Source organism: Papaver somniferum, unplaced genomic scaffold (genome assembly GCF_003573695.1).
Source record: "Papaver somniferum cultivar HN1 unplaced genomic scaffold, ASM357369v1 unplaced-scaffold_107, whole genome shotgun sequence".
In the NCBI taxonomy this organism is placed as follows: Eukaryota; Viridiplantae; Streptophyta; class Magnoliopsida; order Ranunculales; family Papaveraceae; genus Papaver; species Papaver somniferum.
The window spans coordinates 1448412-1469052 of record NW_020619603.1 but is presented as its reverse complement, the minus strand read 5'-3'; the positions used below and the strand labels follow the sequence as shown (position 1 = coordinate 1469052).

At 36.8% G+C, this 20641-nt stretch overlaps 1 protein-coding gene across 1 annotated transcript; it reads left to right on the top strand.

Moving 5' to 3' along the window:
• The first annotated feature begins 7252 nt into the window (after positions 1-7252).
• Positions 7253-7770, top strand: LOC113328333. Its single transcript, XM_026575447.1, has 2 exons — positions 7253-7403; positions 7526-7770. Exons 1-2 carry the CDS (start codon positions 7319-7321, stop codon positions 7768-7770), a joined length of 330 nt encoding a protein of 109 aa, XP_026431232.1. The 5' UTR covers positions 7253-7318.
• Positions 7771-20641: the final 12871 nt, after the last annotated feature.

Genomic DNA, 20641 nt, shown 5'->3' with positions numbered 1-20641 from the left:
TATACACCAACACACCCGATTATGGAATTAACTACCGATTATGGGGTTCGTAGAAAAAAAATGAGGCAGACCAAATTAAACTACCGATTGTGGAGGGTATATTTGTCATTTTAAAAAATCGGAGATAAGGGATGACTTCAATTTAGGTTTGGGTGACCATATTTTGTCTTATTAGTCGCCCCTAATTCTTTCAGGGTCGCCCCTAATGACGTCAGGAAAAATAAATGTAGTGTTTTATTTATATTTAGGTAAAAAATTATTTTTTTTGATTTTTAAAAATTTAATAAAAGTGTTATTTTTCAAATTGTTGGCATGATAGTGATAAAGAAATCCTAATAGTGGTAAAACTTGGGTTTATGTTTGGTGTTGAAAAAATATTGGGTGGAATTAGTATTCAGATGGTAATTATTAGTATCAAAAAATTTCGTTCACACATATCATTGTTACTTATTAACATTCCTGATTATTTCAGGATTTCAATTTTTTTAACGTTATAGTAGTTACATGACCTGTCACAGGTATATCTGTGACCAAAAAGAATCTGTGACTATATACTGTGATAGAATCATGATTTTGGTCTAGTGGATAAAAAAAAAATGGGATTACCAGAATGCTAAAGAAGTTGGTAGGGATAAGCACGATCAAATACAATACTAAAAATGAAGAGATACTAATTGATAAAACTAATCAGAAAAATTAAGGTGTCGTACCTGAACCAAAAGCGATACCAGAGACAGTTATGAATTAATAAGAGCATACAGAGAATTGCAAATTGATGGATAAGGCACTGCCCGACAAAATGAAATAGGATTAAATTGTACCTTTTCTTGATAAAAAGTTTCTCTTGCAAATTTTAGAAATAATTCCCTCGCACTAAAACGTTTACTAGGATATATAAGGTGGGTTAACTTGGACAAAATGATAAACTGAAGGAATTTATTTTTTATTTTTTTTTAGTAAAAAATTAAAAAGGAACTAGATTAACAAACGACATGAATTTTTTTTTTGATCGGTCAAAGAGAAAATTCATTAAAAAGAAAAGGTACTTAAGAGGGATACCTCAACCCAATGAATACAAATCGAAAAAAAAAGGATGGATTACCGAAGACGAATTCGACAATCCAAAAAACAAACAACGAGCTCAAGAAGGCCGAAATAAAGAGTCCCATAAAGATACTACCATATTCGCCGTTAGATCTAACATTATTGTGTTTGAATCGGCCCAAAAGAACGCTTGTAGTTTAACGTTTCTAATGAGACTAACCAAATTTTTTTCTTCTTTTCAAAGACTCTTGCATTTCGCTCTCTCCATATGCACCACCATATTGCGACCGGGACGTTATTCCATATTCGATTAAGCCTTTCATCTCCCCAATTAAACTTCCAAGACTTCACATTTATAGTGACATTTGAATTATAAGTCCAATGAAAGCGGCAGCCTTCAATAAAGTAATCCCAAATTCTCCGGGTCCTCCAACATTCATAGAACAAATGCGAGCTAGTTTCATCATTTTCTTCACAGAAACAACATAGACTAGAAACCTCCATACCCCTTCTTAAGAGCTTATCCGTCGTCATTATCCTATCATGAGAAAGAAGCCAAAGAAAAAAATTGAGTTTGCAAGGATAATCACGACTCCACACAACATCGATTGGAAAGTTTGGCTCATCTTGATCTTCTTCATTCCTATACCATCCTTAACCGCATATTGACCATGCTCATTTCCTACCCAAATCCGGCTATCCAAAACACCTTCTTGGATAGATATGGAAGAAAGAATATTTGATATGCTTGAAACTTCACTTGAAATATTTTGAGAATAGACATAAATCCCCACCTTATACCATCTTCATCGACTTCATACATACTAGCCACCACAAACTCCTTGGTCCTTGAAGCTTCGTATGCCAATGGAAACATATCACATAATCTTCCTTCACAATCCAAGCATATTCCCAAAATCTAGTTTCCTTGCCCGCGCCAATCTTGAATCTAATACTTTTGTTAAAATCTTCAAGTTCTTTGTAGATATTAAACCACAAGCTACCACCTTTTGGTCCTTTGGGTTTGAGAGTTTCCCAACCGGTAAATGTTTCGCCAAATTTCTCAACAACAATCTTCCTCCACAATGCATCTTTCTCCAAACCAAAACGCCACCACCATTTCTTTAGCAATGCCGAGTTCACTTGCTTAGTTCTCCGAATACCAAGACCACCTTTTTCCTTTGGTTTTCTAGCAATTTTCCGACGAATATTATGAATTCTTTTCTTATTGGGAGCATCATCCCATAAGAAATCTCTCACCACTTTATCAATTTTCTTAGTAATGGAACATGGAGCAAGAAAAATGGAGAGACAATAAATGGGAAGACTAGCCAAAACACTTTTGATGAGAGTTAGCTTACCTCCTCTTGTTATTGTTTTCCCATTCCAAATAGCAACTCTTTTCGCACAAGTTTCAAGCATCTTTTCCCATTTTTGTATTCCTCCCACTTTGTCTCCCAAAGGAAGAACAAGATAGATACTAGGAAAACTAGCAAACTTGCATCTAACATGTTAGCAAATTTTTCAATTCCCTATTCGAACCCAACCCCAAATAAGCTACTTTTAGAAAAATAAATCTTCAATCCCGAAGTTAGCTCGAAATAAAGAAGTAGGTAACGAAGGGCATCAACTTGTTCTCTTTTAGCATCAAGAAAAACAATAGAATCATCGGCAAATTGTAAGTGATTTATTTTGTTCCCCCTCCTTCACCGAAAAATCCGAAATTTGATCAACTTCTTGTGCTTTGCTCAACATACAACTTAGGACTTCACCAACAATAGTAAAAAAAAAAAGGAGAAGCAAATGACACGAATATGAAACGAAAATGGATGGAGGGGTCCCAAAAACTGACTCCTAGACTTTCACTCAGACTAATGATGACTACACACAATTTTACTCCTAGAGTTTTGCAGCAACAAACACGTCTACATTACCACCCAAGAAACCAAAGACTACAAGGGGTGCAATTCAAGGCAAAACTTGAAAACTAAGAAAACATTGAAATTTTCTTCCAGACCGAGTTGATCCGATGATTGATCTAAAATTAAAGACTGCGGGCATCCAACTCAAAACCAATTGGCGATGAGTGGAGAGGCCCTTCAATATTATATTTTAAGTTTATTAAAGGTATTAATAGTGTGAGATTATTATCCTCAACACGCCCCCTCACGTGTAGCCTCGTTGGGTCTGACACGTGGACCTACGTTGTGTGGTGACCGTTGGGCCTACTCACACACGGGCCTAGCTCTGATACCAAATTAAAGACTGCGGGTATCCAACTCAAAACCAATTGACAATGAGTGGAGAGGCCTTTCAATTATATTTTAAGTTTATTAAAGGGACACTAACAGTGTGGGACTATTATCCTCAACACAGATGTTGAGAAATTAAATCAAACTATACTAACCATTGAGAAAATAACCATAAACCTTACTTCTTTTTCTGTAAATTATTTTTTAGGCATAGAAGTCACTAGAAATTTCAATAACTATACAATACTGTTAACTCAAAACACCTACATCTTAGATTTATTTAAGAAAGATGATATAGTTGGTTGCAAGCCAAGTTCTACTCCCGTGTCTAAAGGTGTCAAGTGTTCTCTTTATGATGGAGAGTTAATTCTTAATCCTCCATTCTACACAAGTTTAGTTGGAGGACCACAATTTGGCTGTGTCAAAACCTGACATTGCTTATGATGTCGGTTATGTTTCATAATTTCTTCACCCACCAACTATTGGGCACTTGTAGCTAGTCAAGATGATATTTGGATTTTTTGAAAGGAACTCTGGGATCTAGTATTACTCTTGAGATCATCTGATCTTTCTACTCTTTCAGCTTACTCAAATTTTAACTGGGAAGGGTGCCTTACACCAGAAAAAGCACATCTGGTTATTGTGTTTTCCTAGGCCCTTCTTTAGTTTCATGAACTTCTAAGAAGCAAACAACAGTGTCAAGGAGTTCGGCAGAAGTAAAATACAAATCTTTGGCTAATGCACCAGCTGAGCTACTCTGGCTATCCTATCTACTGAAGGAATTAGGAATTGTCCTACATTAACCGTTCTTTTTCTACTATGATATAAGAGTGGTTCTGGTTATTGAATTTGACTACCACTTTGTTCGAGATCTTACTGTTTCTAAATTACTGCTTATTAAATTTGTTCCTTCTTTGAGTTAGTTTGCTGATACCTTCACCAAGTGCTTGTCTTCAGATTTATTTCTTACTTTGTTTCAAAGCCGATGTATTTTAAACATACTCAGCTTTAGGGGGAGTATAAGAGTTATGATGGTGCCCCTAAGGTCTGTCCTTATTCTAAGATCTAGTATAAGTGTAGTAGTAAATCTGTGTAATGGGTACGTTGATATACCTGTATTCTTCCTGCACATGTTATGTTATCTCTTGTCACTATTATAAGTACTCTATGGACAGTGTTGGATATTTTCAATAACATAGAAAATAAAACGGTTTTCGTTTTTTGTTTGACACTACGACGGGGGAGTGTCCTGTGTTGAATAAACACAATGAATGTTAGTTGGGGATGAAGAGATACCTCTAATAGGTGTGATTGTTCATAAAAGACACAACCACTCCTAATAGACACCTTATATGTCTTTTGGAAGTGAAAAGTCATCTCCAGTAGGCATGAGTTCCCTATAAGTAGTGATGGTTTGTTTCATTCACACAATAAGAAAACATATATAAAACATTTGATTTATTTTCTCTCTAAGCATCATGAAAATCTAAATACTGTGTGTTCTTGGTTGGGTCAAGGGAAGTACAACTCTTGAATCCAATTACGTTGTTAGGGCTTCATTGTATCCTGAAAACAGTATTTCGCTGACCGGTTGTACTCGCCAATTATTTGGGAATGGTCGAAATAATTGCTGAAAAGAATCGCAAGGTCTTGAACCTCCAGTGATACAACATTGTTTTTCTGTTCTCTGATTTTTCATCCTCAGTTTTAGCCTAATTTTCCAACAAACAATACTTTGTGCAACTTTTTTATTATCTTCAATATATCATTTTCTGTTTTTAACTCTGATTATTTTCTGATAATGAAGAAAAAGATGTAACTCTGCCGACTATGCCTTCGAACCAGAGTGGACTTTGTAATACTAGTACTGCATAAGATTTGGGGAAAATTACGCAAAACAGATTTGGTGAAAATGAAACAATGGTAACCGTGTAAATATTTTCACTAACCAATGTTCGTTATCCATTTTAAGATTCTTCAGCAAAATATTCGTTTAAAAATCGATCCTTCATTGTCAACTTACAAGATAACTAAAAATAATTTCAATATCTTCAGTGGTTACAGTTTAAAACCACCACCACGCTAAGCCATTTTCAATGTTCATCTTGCAGGCTAACCGATAAGAACTTAGCTGACATGCAGTCAGTGGATATCATAGAATTAGTGATCATTTGTTAAACAAATGAATGCACAATAATTTCATAATAATACTTAAAACCAGCTATCTTTGCTATCTTGCGTGTTAGCTGGCGAGATTGATTTCCACGTTCCCGGCAAACACAATTTTATTTTAATTTCAAAATTATAGAGTTGACCTAATTGAAATTTTAAATGTTCTATGCAATTTATATGAACTTTAAAAGATTTTTCAGATCTTTGTGGTATCTTAACTGCACCATTAAAGCGCAGATCCGGTAACCCTGTTGATCATGCCCCGGCATGAGTCTGATGAATTTTAGGATCATTCTGCATTCAACTGAAATTTGATTAAGCACTGAACATCCGTAGGGAGCAACTTCAGATAGTAGTTGCCGTTCACAAATTGTACTTGGCTGCACCATACCAAATAGGTAGCATGAAAATTGGGAGTCATATCTGAAAATTATTTGGTGACGATTGAGGAAGATTCGAAAGATGTAATTCTTAAATGATTGTTGTATTTTCTAAGAACACATGCAAGGATGATCCTTCTTTTTATTTATTTACTAAGTGCTTTCTCAATTGTTTGTAGTCGCGTCGTGGCGGACACCGACAGCATGGAATTAGACAACCGTTGACATTATAAGATGTTACTACTTTTAGTTTCTCTGTTTAAAACACACACAACTGTTGCTGGATGTAATAAGTTTAAACAAAAAGGTAATCAAAACAGAACGATTAATGTTCAATAATGGATGATAATAATTAGTGTTTATTTCTTAATCATCTTTAGAATTGAAATGCTAAAATTAGTACTTTAAATCCCTTTTCTTCTTTCCTCTAGGGGAAAGGAGCGCAATCAAACCTGTTCTCTGCTTATATCACAATTTCTTTATTTCTGAAAAGTCCTTTGGTTAACAAGCATGTCATTTTGCTTCCCTATCAAAAGGTTAAGAATTATAAGTTACACCCACGAAAATATTGCTTTTTGCATTTACCAACTGTGTAATAAACGGACCTTGCTATAGCCGGGATAGCAGGGGATAGTCCAGATTTGGGAATGACGTGTCACAATCTTAATGGAAAAGAGGAAAATGGGATTAAAGGTCTGGAGATTATCCTAGACCTGGCCCATGTTAGTTGTCCGGGTTCTAGAGTTTTCGGTAATCAACAGACAACCAAGTAACTGTTTGCCTTATTTCCTGCCCAAACACTACAAAATAAGTAGCTTCTAGGGACAGGCTGTTTCTTCAAAACCGTCCCTAAAGAGGGTTATTTGGGACGCTCATGGAGTACTCGTCCCTATTAGTGATCAAATTTTAAATTAAGGCAATAATATGACCGTCCCTAAAAGAAATGACGACCAAATAGTATTAGTGACGGTGGAACAGTGGACGGTCAGAAAAACGCCACTAATATCTTCTTGGGATGGATTTGGGCCTCTTTGGACGCTTTTTAGCCGTCCCAAAAAGCCTTTTGTTTTGTAGTGAAAGTTTTCTGAGTCAAGGCAGTGATAAGCATCACCGACACTAGACATGTGCTTAGAGTACGCTTGCAGTACTCTCGGTTTTAGAATTCATGACATGACCTAAGGAATTAGCCTACTTGTTTCTAACCATTTATTGGCTTTCCGAAGTTGGATGATGCACGTTCTGTGATTTATTTATCTTAAGAATTCAAGCCGTACGTACCGGATCCCGGATATGGTGGCTTAGTGGGCTTTTATTTTGATTTAATTTAAGTAATATACTTATCTTCGATTGAATTTAAATTTTCAGTTTATTATAAATAGCTTAGACGTATGCTTTTCAGGCATTCATTCTCTCAAGTCTCAACAAAACCAAAAGTTTTCAAACAAAAGAATTCTAGGGTGCTCGTTTCAAATGGCGGAAACCAGAAGTTTGATAATTTCTTGTGTGTTCGTTTGCCTTCTCTTCGCCTCGAGTACCGTCATGTGCACGGTAGAAGGTAAGTAATTACACTTATTTTCATCAAAAAAAAAAGAAGTGACCTTTTGTAAATGGATCGTAATTATGATTAATTGATTTGTTTTCTTCTTATAAGTAACATACGGTTATATGCATATGTAGGTGAAGAGTGCCACCTTGTTTTAGCAGATGCTGCACTTGCGGCTGTAGTAAGAACAGTCAAGGGAACTCTTGTGAAACTGGATACCAAAGGAGTTTGCTCTGGTACAGAAAAGATATGTGATGCGTGGTGCCCCGTACAAGCACAATTACTTGGTAAAGTAATCAACGGTGGGAATATTGGTAAGTGCATCTATCCTGAAGATGCCCTAAACGGTGGATATTGCGCCTGCTGCCAACTGAACTGACCATAGCGATACTATTGGTTTATTACCGGATCGAGCTGTGCTAGGGTAATCTCTTCAGAACTGATGGATCGATCTATGTGTTCGTCTGCTATCTTCAAGTGTGCCTCGTCAGTTGTGCTATCTTCGTGTGTGTCTCGTCAGTTGTACTTTTTTGTTTTCTTCCCGTTGTTTGGCTTTATGTATTTTCATTCTCGTTGAGTTTGTCAAAAATAAATAAAAAGACAGGGACATGCCGCACGCATTGCTTTGTTTAGTTTTCTGATCGTGCTTGTGAACGTTTCGTTTCTTTTATATCTTTCTATTTTGTATTTGGAAATTTATTTTTGGAAATGCTATTCTAGTCCTGCTTTCCACCTAATCGAAAGTGGCTACCTTAGTTGTACAAACTTGACAAAAAAATACGTTCCACGTAATTATGGTATCACATGATTTTATCTGTTCTTTCCGAGTCCAATTTTGAGCACGCTTTGAAAAGAGTGTGCACATCTAGTTAGCAATTCGGGATACGAGAAATCTGAGTATATATCTACCGCACTGCTTATTATGTAGAGTATGTATCTGTTGGACATATTGAACCTGTAAATGTGACCAGAATATAACAGTATTAAAACACAACAACAAAACTAACATCTATTTTAGTATTTCACATACGTACTCATGGATCAAACCAAAATAAAGTGGCAAAACTATGAATAAAACAGAATCAAAAGAAGTTTTTATCAGTACGACATATACGTACTGCGAATTCATAAACTAAAAACTCAATTGCATGTCAAGAAGTGATGAATCCATGAATATAACCAAATCAAAGCACATACTTCTGTATTTCACATACGAACTTATGGATCAAAACCTAAAAAAGTGGCAAAACTCGGAATAAAACAGAATTAGAAGAAGTTTCAACCAGTACGACATATATGTACTGCGAAATTCATGAACTAAAACTCAGCTGCATGTCAAGAAGAAGTGATGAATCCATAAAATCTAACCAAATCAAATCACATATTTTAGTATTCCATATATTTACTCCTGGATCAAACCAAAAAAATAAGAGAAAACATATAGATTCATAGTAAACACAAAAAGAAAACAGTACGTCATATATGTATTGATGGTTTATACACGAAAGAAAACTGAAAAACAAACCAAAAACCATAAGAATATCAGATCTACTAATGAAATAAACATAAAACATGATTTTTTATTTAGATCTGAACATGTTTCATCAAAATCCACCAGTATACACTAATGAAATAAACATAAAACTGAAAAACCGATACTGGACGAGGTGTTACCCCCCCCCCCCCCCCCTCCCTGATTTAGTCACTCACCTGTACACCTGATACCGATTGACTGGTTACTCGTACGTTGGTCCACGTGGTAGGCCGAGTGACTAGCCTTACATACTTGTACGTAGGTCCAGTGGTAGGCCGAGTCACTGGCCTTACACGTGAGCGGGAGTGTGAAAGGACATAGTCCCACATCGCTAGAATCCGCTTAATTAAATTAATATAAATGGAAGGGCCGCTCCACTCATTGCCAATTGGTTTTGAGTTGGATGCCCACATACTTTAACATAATATTTACCTATTTTGTAATGGCTATATATTAGGATTGGATATTTTAACATTTACCAATTTTATAAATTCTCAAGAAATAGTTGACGGGTAGTTAAGACCAACAATAAGATCAATTTATATTGTGACATTATTTAAAGGAGTGTGCAAAGAATTAGACTCGTTATTTTCAATTTACTTCTTTTTATTTAATTTCTTAAAATCTTACAAAATTTACTATCAATCAAAATCATCAACAACAAGAGACGAATGAATAAAACTAGTCGGAATCCTAGCAACAAGCTGGGTTCCAACCCCTTTCTGAATCACAATACCTAATCTATGGAAAAAGAAATTACATTTCCTTATATTATCATTGAATCTAGACAGGTGATTATACAGTCTCTTAAAAATACAACTGTGTCTTCCGAAGTTCACCAATCGTGGAAAAGGCCAAAGTACCAAACCCATAACCATGAGCAACACACTAATCAAGATATTTCTTATTTTTACGGATAACGACAGTACTTGAGGCAAGACCAGGAAGGAACGCACGAACCCCACCACCAGTAAAAGGGGAGACCCCAGTGACATCAAAACACATGTCACCACCATTGTCCCCACTGTAACCAAAAATGTCAGCAGGCCACAAAGTAGTACCCTCATTAGATATGGGAACAATGCAGGACATAGTCTCCAAAACAATCTATCTCACGGCTGCAGAATGCACACATACTGCCTTCAGAAAAAAAATGGGACACCCAAACGGTAGCATGGGACAACACTAAATTAGCGCGTACTCACTCTCTAATTGAGATTCTTGATAGGAAGATCTTTAAGAAAGTCTTGAGCATGACTAGACTTATAGCGTTGCTAAAGAGCACAATTACTTTGAGGCATTGAAAATTCCATCGGCATGTCCTTCATAACAACCTCAAAATATTTAACCACCAGTAACTTCATGGGATGCAGGAAGTAAATCGAGGAAAATTTAATCGACGTGACTAGACTTATTTCGATAATAAAATAATGGAAAATTATTTGTTACCCATTTTTTTTTTGTATTCCCAAAATCCATTATTAAGATACTAAATATGTAAAACCCATAATTAATTATAGTTGTACCATTTTCCTAAAGTGACCTTTTATAGAAAATTATATTGGCTAATCTTTATTTTGTAAAAATAAGGTGAAAAAGTCATATATCCAAAAATTTAGGAAAGTTTCGGAATTTACTTTACCTTTGTTTATCACGCAGAAAAATAATAAAAAATTATCATCATTTTTCATCCACAAAAACCATTATTATTTTTGATTCCATGACTAATATATTTTAGAGATTCATCATTCATACAGTTCCATGAAGAGATTTATATGGTTTTGTTTTTCAAAATGAGGGACAAAATCGGTATAAAATCGTTGCCGAAAATGAAAAGTGCTACTGTTGAAATTTCTGATATTGATCAACGTATGCGCAGAATTTCAGTCTTTTTCGGGTCCCTTCCTCGTAAACAGCTCTAGGTAGAGTGGTAGACCATGTCGCCACGGTACCATAATCTCATATATATATATATATATAAAATACTAGGTATTACCCCGGCCTACGGTCAGGGCTCGACCTCTTCGATTGTTTTTGTTTTAATGGATGGTCTGGTACATACATTTCATGTTTCGGTAAATTAAATTAACCAACATTATGACTTTAATGTTTTCCATAAAGCTACAATAATAGTCATGTTTAAAACCCTGTAGGGATACAAATTTTCTAAAAGAAGATGTAAAAAAAATGAAAATAATCTCTTTTATGCGCAACCAAAACAGTAAACCGGTTAACAAAAACTATTGTTGCCCATAAAAACAGTTCCTATATTCTGGTTATACAACATGATCACGGAAGACTTCCAAAAACTTACCTATCGTGATCACCAAATACTTCTGTCTGAAAGACACGTTACAAACTAATTAATGAGTGTTCCTGCTATATGAAGGTATCCATAAGGATGCCCTGCAGGTGACAATATATGATAAGCCAAAACCTGTGTATCTTCCCAATTATTTGTTTCTCATTGGGAAGGATCCATCTTGTCATCTTCTTCAGGCACGGAGCTACACCCGGTCTAGAGGGGACAGCAGTCCCCTTAGGATTTCCTAATTACATACTTAGCTTTACATAATTATCATTTCAGGCTTGAAAATCTTAAGTATTTATAGATTTACACTTTAAAAACTACTGGTATTAGGTAGGTACTTATCGTATAAAACTTGGTTTAAATATCAAAATTACGTAGGAAAGAAGTGAAAAATATCAAAATATTAAATCGAACCATCAATCTAAACATCTTACAACTTATTGGGTATTTTGGTGACACCATTTGAAGGAAAATACCAAAGCCTAAAAAAAATTGTTTGTACCGTGTATAAATACACGGGAGGCCAGCAAATCAATATATGGAGGCATGCAGGGCAGATTAATGCCAGGAGGCATGCAGAGCAAGTCAATAGGCATGTAGGAAGTTTCATGTAGAGTTAATTTAAGGAGGCATGCAGGAAGTTTCATGCACATTTAATTCTAGGAGGCATGCGGGGAGATTAATGCCATTTAAGTTTATCTTGAAATTAATTATTCAGCTGTATAAATAGGGACACCCTGGTAGAAGGAAAGCAGGGGTTTTCAGAATGAGAGGAATAGATTGTAATTCTTATCAATAAATTATCTCTCCCTAAGGGTATTTCATCCGTGGATGTAGGCATCAGTCGACGAACCACGTTAAATATGTCTTCTTTATTTTCTTCATTAGTAACTTAACCTAATTTCACATCAATCACAAAAATCATCGTGTTTAATGCCTGAAAATATTTCTTGGTGCAACCATTGACGCCGACTAAGGTGAATACGAGAAAAGGAATCATGTTTTCCTATTGAGAAAAGTTGTACAAAATACTCAAAAATCGTATCCGTCAAAAAGCAGTTTGAACGTCTTGAAAAATCACTGTTGCAGTCCAGTTTGATCGCAATTGTTGCAGTCCAGCTGATCGCAGCTGCTGCTGACCATATAATCGCAGATACTGCAGTCTAGTTGATCGCAACTGCTGCAATCCAGATTCGTTGTTCAAGATTTGCTGAAGCTATTACCTTCTGAAACCACTGAAATTGCATCACTACAAAGTCTGATGAAAATGTTGCCAGAACGTTCGGTCTGAGGCAAAAGATGGAGTGAAACACCATCAAAATTGTTGTATGTTCGATCTGTAGTACATTACAGTCCAGAGATCGAAAAAATCAGTTCCCCGATAACATAACAGCAACATATTCGAGTTCGTAGTTTGTTGAAATTACCATCACCATGTTTACCGGGTTTCCAAGCCACCCATAACTGCTTCCATCATCTACCTGCACCAGCTCACGTATGACGGAGATGGGAGACGAAAAACCTAGGAAAAACATCAAGCAGTTTCCAGTTTGGACGCCTTCAACAACCACTGCCGCTGACCAGTTGATCGTTACTGCTGCAGTTCAGTTTTTGTTGTTGCAGTCCAGCTGATCGCAGTTATGCTGCCCAATTAATCGCAGTTACTACAGTCCAGTTGATCGTAACTGCTGTAGTCCAGCTTCACAGTCGGAAGCCATCAAAACTGACTCATTACAAAGATTGCTAAAATTGTTGGCAGGATATTCGATCCGCAACATGTTCAAGTCCAAAGTTGGAAAAAATTGCTTCTAATAACGAATCATTAACATGCTCAACACAAATCACTGCTGTCATGTTCGCGGGTTTATCTAGTTGCCCACGTCTCTAGGCGCTCGAAACCCTAAAGAAGATCCCCAGAAAAGCATCTCGAAAAGTTCAGAAAAATGTCACAAAAGTATAGCAAAAACAGTGGCGGAGAAGTGCATGAGAAACGGCAACAGTATCCAGAATCGTTGCTAAAAGTCCAAAGAAAGTTTGAAAGAAATAATAACAGTCTTTGGAAAACTGTTACAAAAGTTTTGAAAAAAACGGCCACAAAAAGTTCAAAAGAAAAGACTACAGTTATAAGAAAGCGTCGCGGAAGGTTTCAAAAAATAATGAAAAAAAAAAACAAAAGAACAACAAATGGATCACGTCATCAACATGTTAATCCCATGTCGTCAACCGGGTACCACGTCAGCTAACTTCATGCCATACAAATAGCCACATTAGCAGCTTGCCATCTTAGTAGTAGAAGTTGCGCCACATCAACTGCTCCTGCCCCGACAACAATCTATTTCTCGACTTACTCCACATGCAAACTAGTTTGTTCGATATCTTCTTCATCGTACGTCCGAATTGGATTATTTTTGGCTCGTTGCGATCGCATGTCAATTTCCAACAACATGAGAGCGCAATTTCAAACGTTTAAAGAAAAAATATTTTTGAGATTGGAGCGGCGACATCGAAGAGGGGCGCATTTTAAATCACCACATGAAGCCATAACAAAATCCTCAAAGATTCATGTTGTGTCGATTTAAGTCCACAACATGAAAAGTTCGTGCCTATTGTGTAGATTTCCAAATATCAAGACACTTATGTTCGGTGATCATCATAAATACTGCAGTCCAGTTGATCGAACTGCCGTAGTCCTTTTTTGTATAATTATTACAGTCTAGTTGATCGAACTGCTGTAGTCCGGTATTCCTTAAAATTGTTTCAGTACTGTGTTCCTCACAACTGCTTCAGTCCAATATGATCAAACTTTTGTAGTTCAGTTACTCAGCAACTGCTTCAGTCCAGTTTTACTTATAACTGTTACAGTTCAACTGATCGCAGCTGCTGAAATATAGTTCCATGGTGACTTTCTTCAATCCAGTCTTGATTCAGCTGGTGCATTCCGGTCCCGCAGAAAAATCTAGTTGCTGAGTCAAGCCGAGACGCTAAGGCAACTACACTAGTCATCGCCGCTGGAAAACATCAACATAGTCAGTGGACATCCAAAACACCTCATAAACGAAGTCGCAATACTACATCTCATAAGGTACTAATACAATTAAATATTTTTGCATCATTTCATATAATCATGCATACTTTTGTTCAACGAGACACCTTCAATGTGGCGAGAATTTTCTCATGAGGAGATGCACACATTTCAATTCTGCACGCATCTGGAATAGTGGGATTGGCCCCCTGCGCGAATTCCGGATAGCATACACAGTCAACTTCGTTCCATGCGCGAGCAAGATGCAGCAAGGAAGTGCATCCTTGTGAGAGCATTAAGTAGCATGATAACCACTATCTTCTGGGGATGAGTTGCATATCACTTCAACGTGGATGACCATCACTTGGGGCGAGATATGTAACACCTCATGGTCTAAAATAACTCTTTTGGGGAGAGCTGTGTAACATTCCACACGCTTGGGGGCGAGTTACGTGGCACCTGAATACAATGTGAAATTCAACTGCTGGAAATCGAAACAAAAGGTAACCCGAATTTTTTATCCTCCAACGAGTTACAGGATTAAGAGGGGGCGAGCACTCTCTAATATTTTGATGCAATTATTTGAAACAGTAACATTAATAATTACTACAGTTAAGTTGATCGAACTGCTATAGTCCAGTTCAAAAGAAACTTCTGCATACGGTTGGACGCAACTGATGCAGTCCAGTTTTGCTCATCAATTCTGTACTCAGTTGGACGCAACTGATGCAGTCTGGTTTTATTTGTAACTGTTACACTCAGGTTTATCGAACTGTTTAAATCCAGTTCCTTAGCAACCGCTGCAGTTCAGCTGATTGAACCTGCTGCAGTCCAACTATGTTCGCAGCTCCTGCAGTCCAAGCAGATCACAGCTGCTGCAGTGCAACTTTGATCGCATCTCCTGTAGTCCAAGCAGATCACAGCTGCTGTAGTGCAACTTTGCTCGTTGTTGTTGCAGTCCAGCTGATCGAAGCTGCTGCAGTCCAGCTCAGTTCGATTTTTATCGCCGCTGCTGCATTCCATCTGATCGCAGCTGCTGCAGTCCAGCTATGTTCGCAGCTCTTGCAGTCCAAGATGATCGCAGCTGCTGAAGTGCAGCTTTGCTCGTTGCTGTTGCAGTCCAGCTGATCGAAGCTGCTGCAGTCCATGTCAGTTCGACTTTGCTCGTCGCTGCTGCATTCCAGCTGATCGCAGCTGCTGCAGTCCAGCTATGTTCGCAGCTGCTGCACTCCAAGTTGATAGCAGCAGCTGCAGTGCAGCTTTTCTCATTGCTGTTGCAGTCCAGCTGATCGAAGCTGCCGCAGTCCATCTCAGTTCGACTTTACTCGCCGCTGCTGCATTTCAACTGAACGCAGCTGCTGCATTTCAACTGATCGCAGCTGCTGCATTTCAACTGATCGCAGATGCTGCAGTCCAGCTATGTTCGTATCTCCTGCAGTCCAAGCTGATCGCAGCTGCTGCAGTGCAGCTTTGCTCGTTGCTCACTAGTACAAATATGGGCTTTGGTGACAGTTCAGAATCTAAAACAATGACAGTTCACTAATGAACTGTCACCTAAGAATAGGCTATCAGATATATGTAACAGTTTTTTATCAGAACTCACACCAATAATGGGGAAAAATCGTGACAGTTTTCAAACTGTTACTGAACAGATATACAACGACAGTTTTTGTAAAAAAACGTTAATGTATTCTGATGTATATTAACAGTTTATAAATTGTTACAATTCTCAAGCTATCGTAATTGTTCTATATAAAACCTGGCATAGAAGTGTAATCTTTTAGGCAAAAGTTTTTTTAATTACAGTCACATCCATTTAAGTGACGATTCTGATTCAAAACTGAGACTATTTTTATAATCCCCCTAAAGCATTCACAAGCGCACGATCGTGTCAGCTTGAGCTCGTTATTATCTAGTGGTTTCTGTTTTTGTTAGTGGGTCTCTCCCGACCTCTTCTCATTTTGTTGTAAGCCCCAGAAGAAAAGGTTCAACTCAATTTCTCAAAACCATCAACCGTCTCTCTGTCTTCCCATAGAATTCTTATGCTTAATCAAGCAGATCTTATTCCTCTCTTCTCATGGTTTTCTTTTGTTAGAAAAATTTGGGTTCTCATTTATTACTTCAATCTAGGGTTTCATCTCTTGCTTCAATCCTTATCTCTCAATCACTATCTCGATTGCTCTGAAATTGAATAATCAGTATAATTTGTATTTGTCATATGCCCGATTATTACTGAATCGGTAGAAAAACTAAAATCAACTACCGATTATGAGATATGAAGAATTCAAAAAAATTTAGTTTTGGAGGAATTTGATTTTGGGGCGACAACCATAATCGGAGGTTTAAAATTTTTCATAATCTACCGATTGTGAAAGATGAAACAAACCAATAATTGAAGTTTTGAAAAATATGTATTTGGGGCGACTTTGTCAATCGGCAAGAATGTAAATTTGCCAAACTACCGATTATTAAAAACTGAAATTTTCAATTTGGGGTTTTTTCAAAATCGGTAGCAGTTTAAGTTCCCTATTCTACCGGTTAGTGATATATTATTACACAGTAATTGATAATCGGTAGTTATATAACCACATTATCTACCGATTCTGGGTAGTTCATGGCATTCAATGCATGCAAAAATCAAATTTTCTCGTTTAAAAACTCATACAAACGCATACAAAGTGGGTAATGAGTTTCTTAACGCAATACATGTGTGTTAGATGCAGCGTTAGCTTCGATGTCGGGTGATTCTCCGTTTTCTTCCATGAAAGCGTCATCTAGGGTTTCCTCTCCACAAAAGTTTGGATCATTCAACATATACCCCATATCGTCTTCTCTAAACGGTAGTGAAGCTTCAACATTATGTTCTTCACCTTCTTCTTCATACACATCCATGTTTCTTGTTGATTTAAGAAAAATGGTAAACTCCCACTTCTTCTTTCTCTTCTTCTTCTCTCTCTCCCACCAAAAACTAAAATCAAATAATGGGAAAAAGTTTCCTAAAACCAACTATGTACACATTAACTACCGATTATAACGTTAACTACCGATTGTATACACCAACACTACCGATTATGAGAATATCTACCGATTGTATACACCAACACACCCGATTATGGAATTAACTACCAATTATGGGGTTCGTAGAAAAAAATGAGGCAGACCAAATTAAACTACCGATTGTGGAGGGTATATTTGCCATTTCAAAAAATCGGAGATAAGGGATGGCTTCAATTTAGGTTTGGGTGACCATATTTTGTCTTATTAGCCGCCCCTAATTCTTTCAGGGTCGCCCCTAATGATGTTAGGCAAAATAAATGTAGTGTTTTATTTATATTTAGGTAAAACAATTATTTTTTTGATTTTTAAAAATTTAATAAAAGTGTTTTTTTACAAATTATTGGCATGATAGTGATAAAGAAATCCTAATAGTGGTAAAACTTGGGTTTATGTTTGGTGTTGAAAAAATATTGGGTGGAATTAGTATTCAGATGGTAATTGTTAGTATCAAAAAATTTCGTTCACAAATATCATTGCTACTTATTAACATTCCTGATTATTGTCAGGATTTCAGTTTTTTTAACGTTATAGTTGTTACAAGGCCTGTCACAGGTATATCTGTGACTATATATACTGTGATAGAACCATGATTTTGGTCTAGTGGATAAAAATAAAAATAGGATTACCAGAATGCTAAAGAAGTTGGTGGGGATAAGCACGATCAAATACAATACTAAAAAGGAAGAGATACTAATTGATAAAACTAATCAGAAAAATTAAGGTGTCGTACCTGAACCAAAAGCGATACCAGAGACAGTTATGAATTAATAAGAGCATACAGAGAATTGCAAATTGATGGATAAGGCACTGCCCGACAAAATGAAATAGGATTAAATTGTACCTTTTCTTGATAAAAAGTTTCTCTTGCAAATCAAATTTTAGAAATAATTCCCTCACACTAAAACGTTTACTAGGATATATAAGGTGGGTTAACTTGGACAAAATGATAAACTGAAGGAATTTATTTTTTATTTTATTTTTAGTAAAAAATTAAAAAGGAACTAGATTAACAGATGACATGAATTTTTTTTTTTGATCGGTCAAAGAGAAAATTCATTAAAAAGAAAAGGTACTTAAGAGGGATACCTCAACCCAATGAATACAAATCGAAACAAAAAAGGATGGATTACCGAAGACGAATTCGACAATCCAAAAAAACAAACAACGAGCTCAAGAAGGCCGAAATAAAGAGTCCCATAAAGATACTACCATATTCGCCGTTAGATCTAACATTATTGTGTTTGAATCGGCCCAAAAGAACGCTTGTAGTTTAACGTTTCTAATGAGACTAACCAAATTTTTTTCTTGTTTTCAAAGACTCTTGCATTTCGCTCTCTCCATATGCACCACCATATTGCGACCGGGGCGTTATTCCATATTCGATTAAGCCTTTCATCTCCCCAATTAAACTTCCAAGACTTCACACTTATAGTGACATTTGAATTATAAGTCCAATGAAAGCGGCAACCTTCAACAAAGTAATCCCAAATTCTCCGGGTCCTCCAACATTCATAGAACAAATGCGAGCTAGTTTCATCATTTTCTTCACAGAAACAACATAGACTAGAAACCTCCATACCCCTTCTTAAGAGCTTATCCTTCGTCATTATCCTATCATGAGAAAGAAGCCAAAGAAAAAAATTGAGTTTGCAAGGATAATCACGAATCCACACAACATCGATTGGAAAGTTTGGCTCATCTTGATCTTCTTCATTCCTATACCATCCTTAACCGCATATTGACCATGCTCATTTCCTACCCAAATCCGGCTATCCAAAACACCTTCTTGGATAGATATGGAAGAAAGAATATTTGATATGCTTGAAACTTCACTTGAAATATTTTGAGAATAGACATAAATCCCCACCTTATACCATCTTCATCGACTTCATACATACTAGCCACCACAAACTCCTTGGTCCTTGAAGCTTCGTATGCCAATGGAAACATATCACATAATCTTCCTTCACAATCCAAGCATATTCCCAAAATCTAGTTTCCTTGCCCGCGCCAATCTTGAATCTAATACTTTTGTTAAAATCTTCAAGTTCTTTGTAGATATTAAACCACAAGCTACCACCTTTTGGTCCTTTGGGTTTGAGAGTTTCCCAACCGGTAAATGTTTCGCCAAATTTCTCAACAACAATCTTCCTCCACAATGCATCTTTCTCCAAACCAAAACGCCACCACCATTTCTTTAGCAATGCCGAGTTCACTTGCTTAGTTCTCCGAATACCAAGACCACCTTTTTCCTTTGGTTTTCTAGCAATTTTCCAACGAATATTATGAATTCTTTTCTTATTGGGAGCATCATCCCATAAGAAATCTCTCACCACTTTATCAATTTTCTTAGTAATGGAACATGGAGCAAGAAAAATGGAGAGACAATAAATGGGAAGACTAGCCAAAACACTTTTGATGAGAGTTCGCTTACATCCTCTTGTTATTGTTTTCCCATTCCAAATAGCAACTCTTTTCGCACAAGTTTCAAGCATCTTTTCCCATTTTTGTATTCCTCCCACTTTGTCTCCCAAAGGAAGAACAAGATAGATACTAGGAAAACTAGCAAATTTTTCAATTCCCTATTCGAACCCAACCCCAAATAAGCTACTTTTAGAAAAATAAATCTTCAATCCCGAAGTTAGTTCGAAATAAAGAAGTAGGTAACGAAGGGCATCAACTTGTTCTCTTTTAGCATCAAGAAAAACAATAGTATCATCGGCAAATTGTAAGTGATTTATATTTGTTCCCTCTCCTTCACCGAAAAACCCGAAATTTGATCAACTTCTTGTGCTTTGCTCAACATACAACTTAGGACTTCACCAACAATAGTAAAAAAAAAAAGGAGAAGCAAATGACACGAATATGAAACGAAAATGGATGGAGGGGTCCCAAAAACTGACTCCTAGACTTTCACTCAGATTAATGATGACTACACACAATTTTACTCCTAGAGTTTTGCAGCAACAAACACGTCTACATTACCACCCAAGAAACCAAAGACTTCAAAGGGGTGCAATTCAAGGCAAAACTTGGAAAACTAAGAAAACATTGAAATTTTCTTCCAGACCGAGTTGATCCGATGATTGATCTAAAATTAAAGACTGCGGGCATCCAACTCAAAACCAATTGGCAATGAGTGGAGAGGCCCTTCAATATTATATTTTAAGTTTATTAAAGGTACATTAATAGTGTGAGATTATTATCATCCTCAACACGCCCCCTCACGTGTAGCCTCGTTGGGTCTGACACGTGGACCTACGTTATGTGGTGACCGTTGGGCTTACTCACACACGGGCCTAGCTCTGATACCAAATTAAAGACTG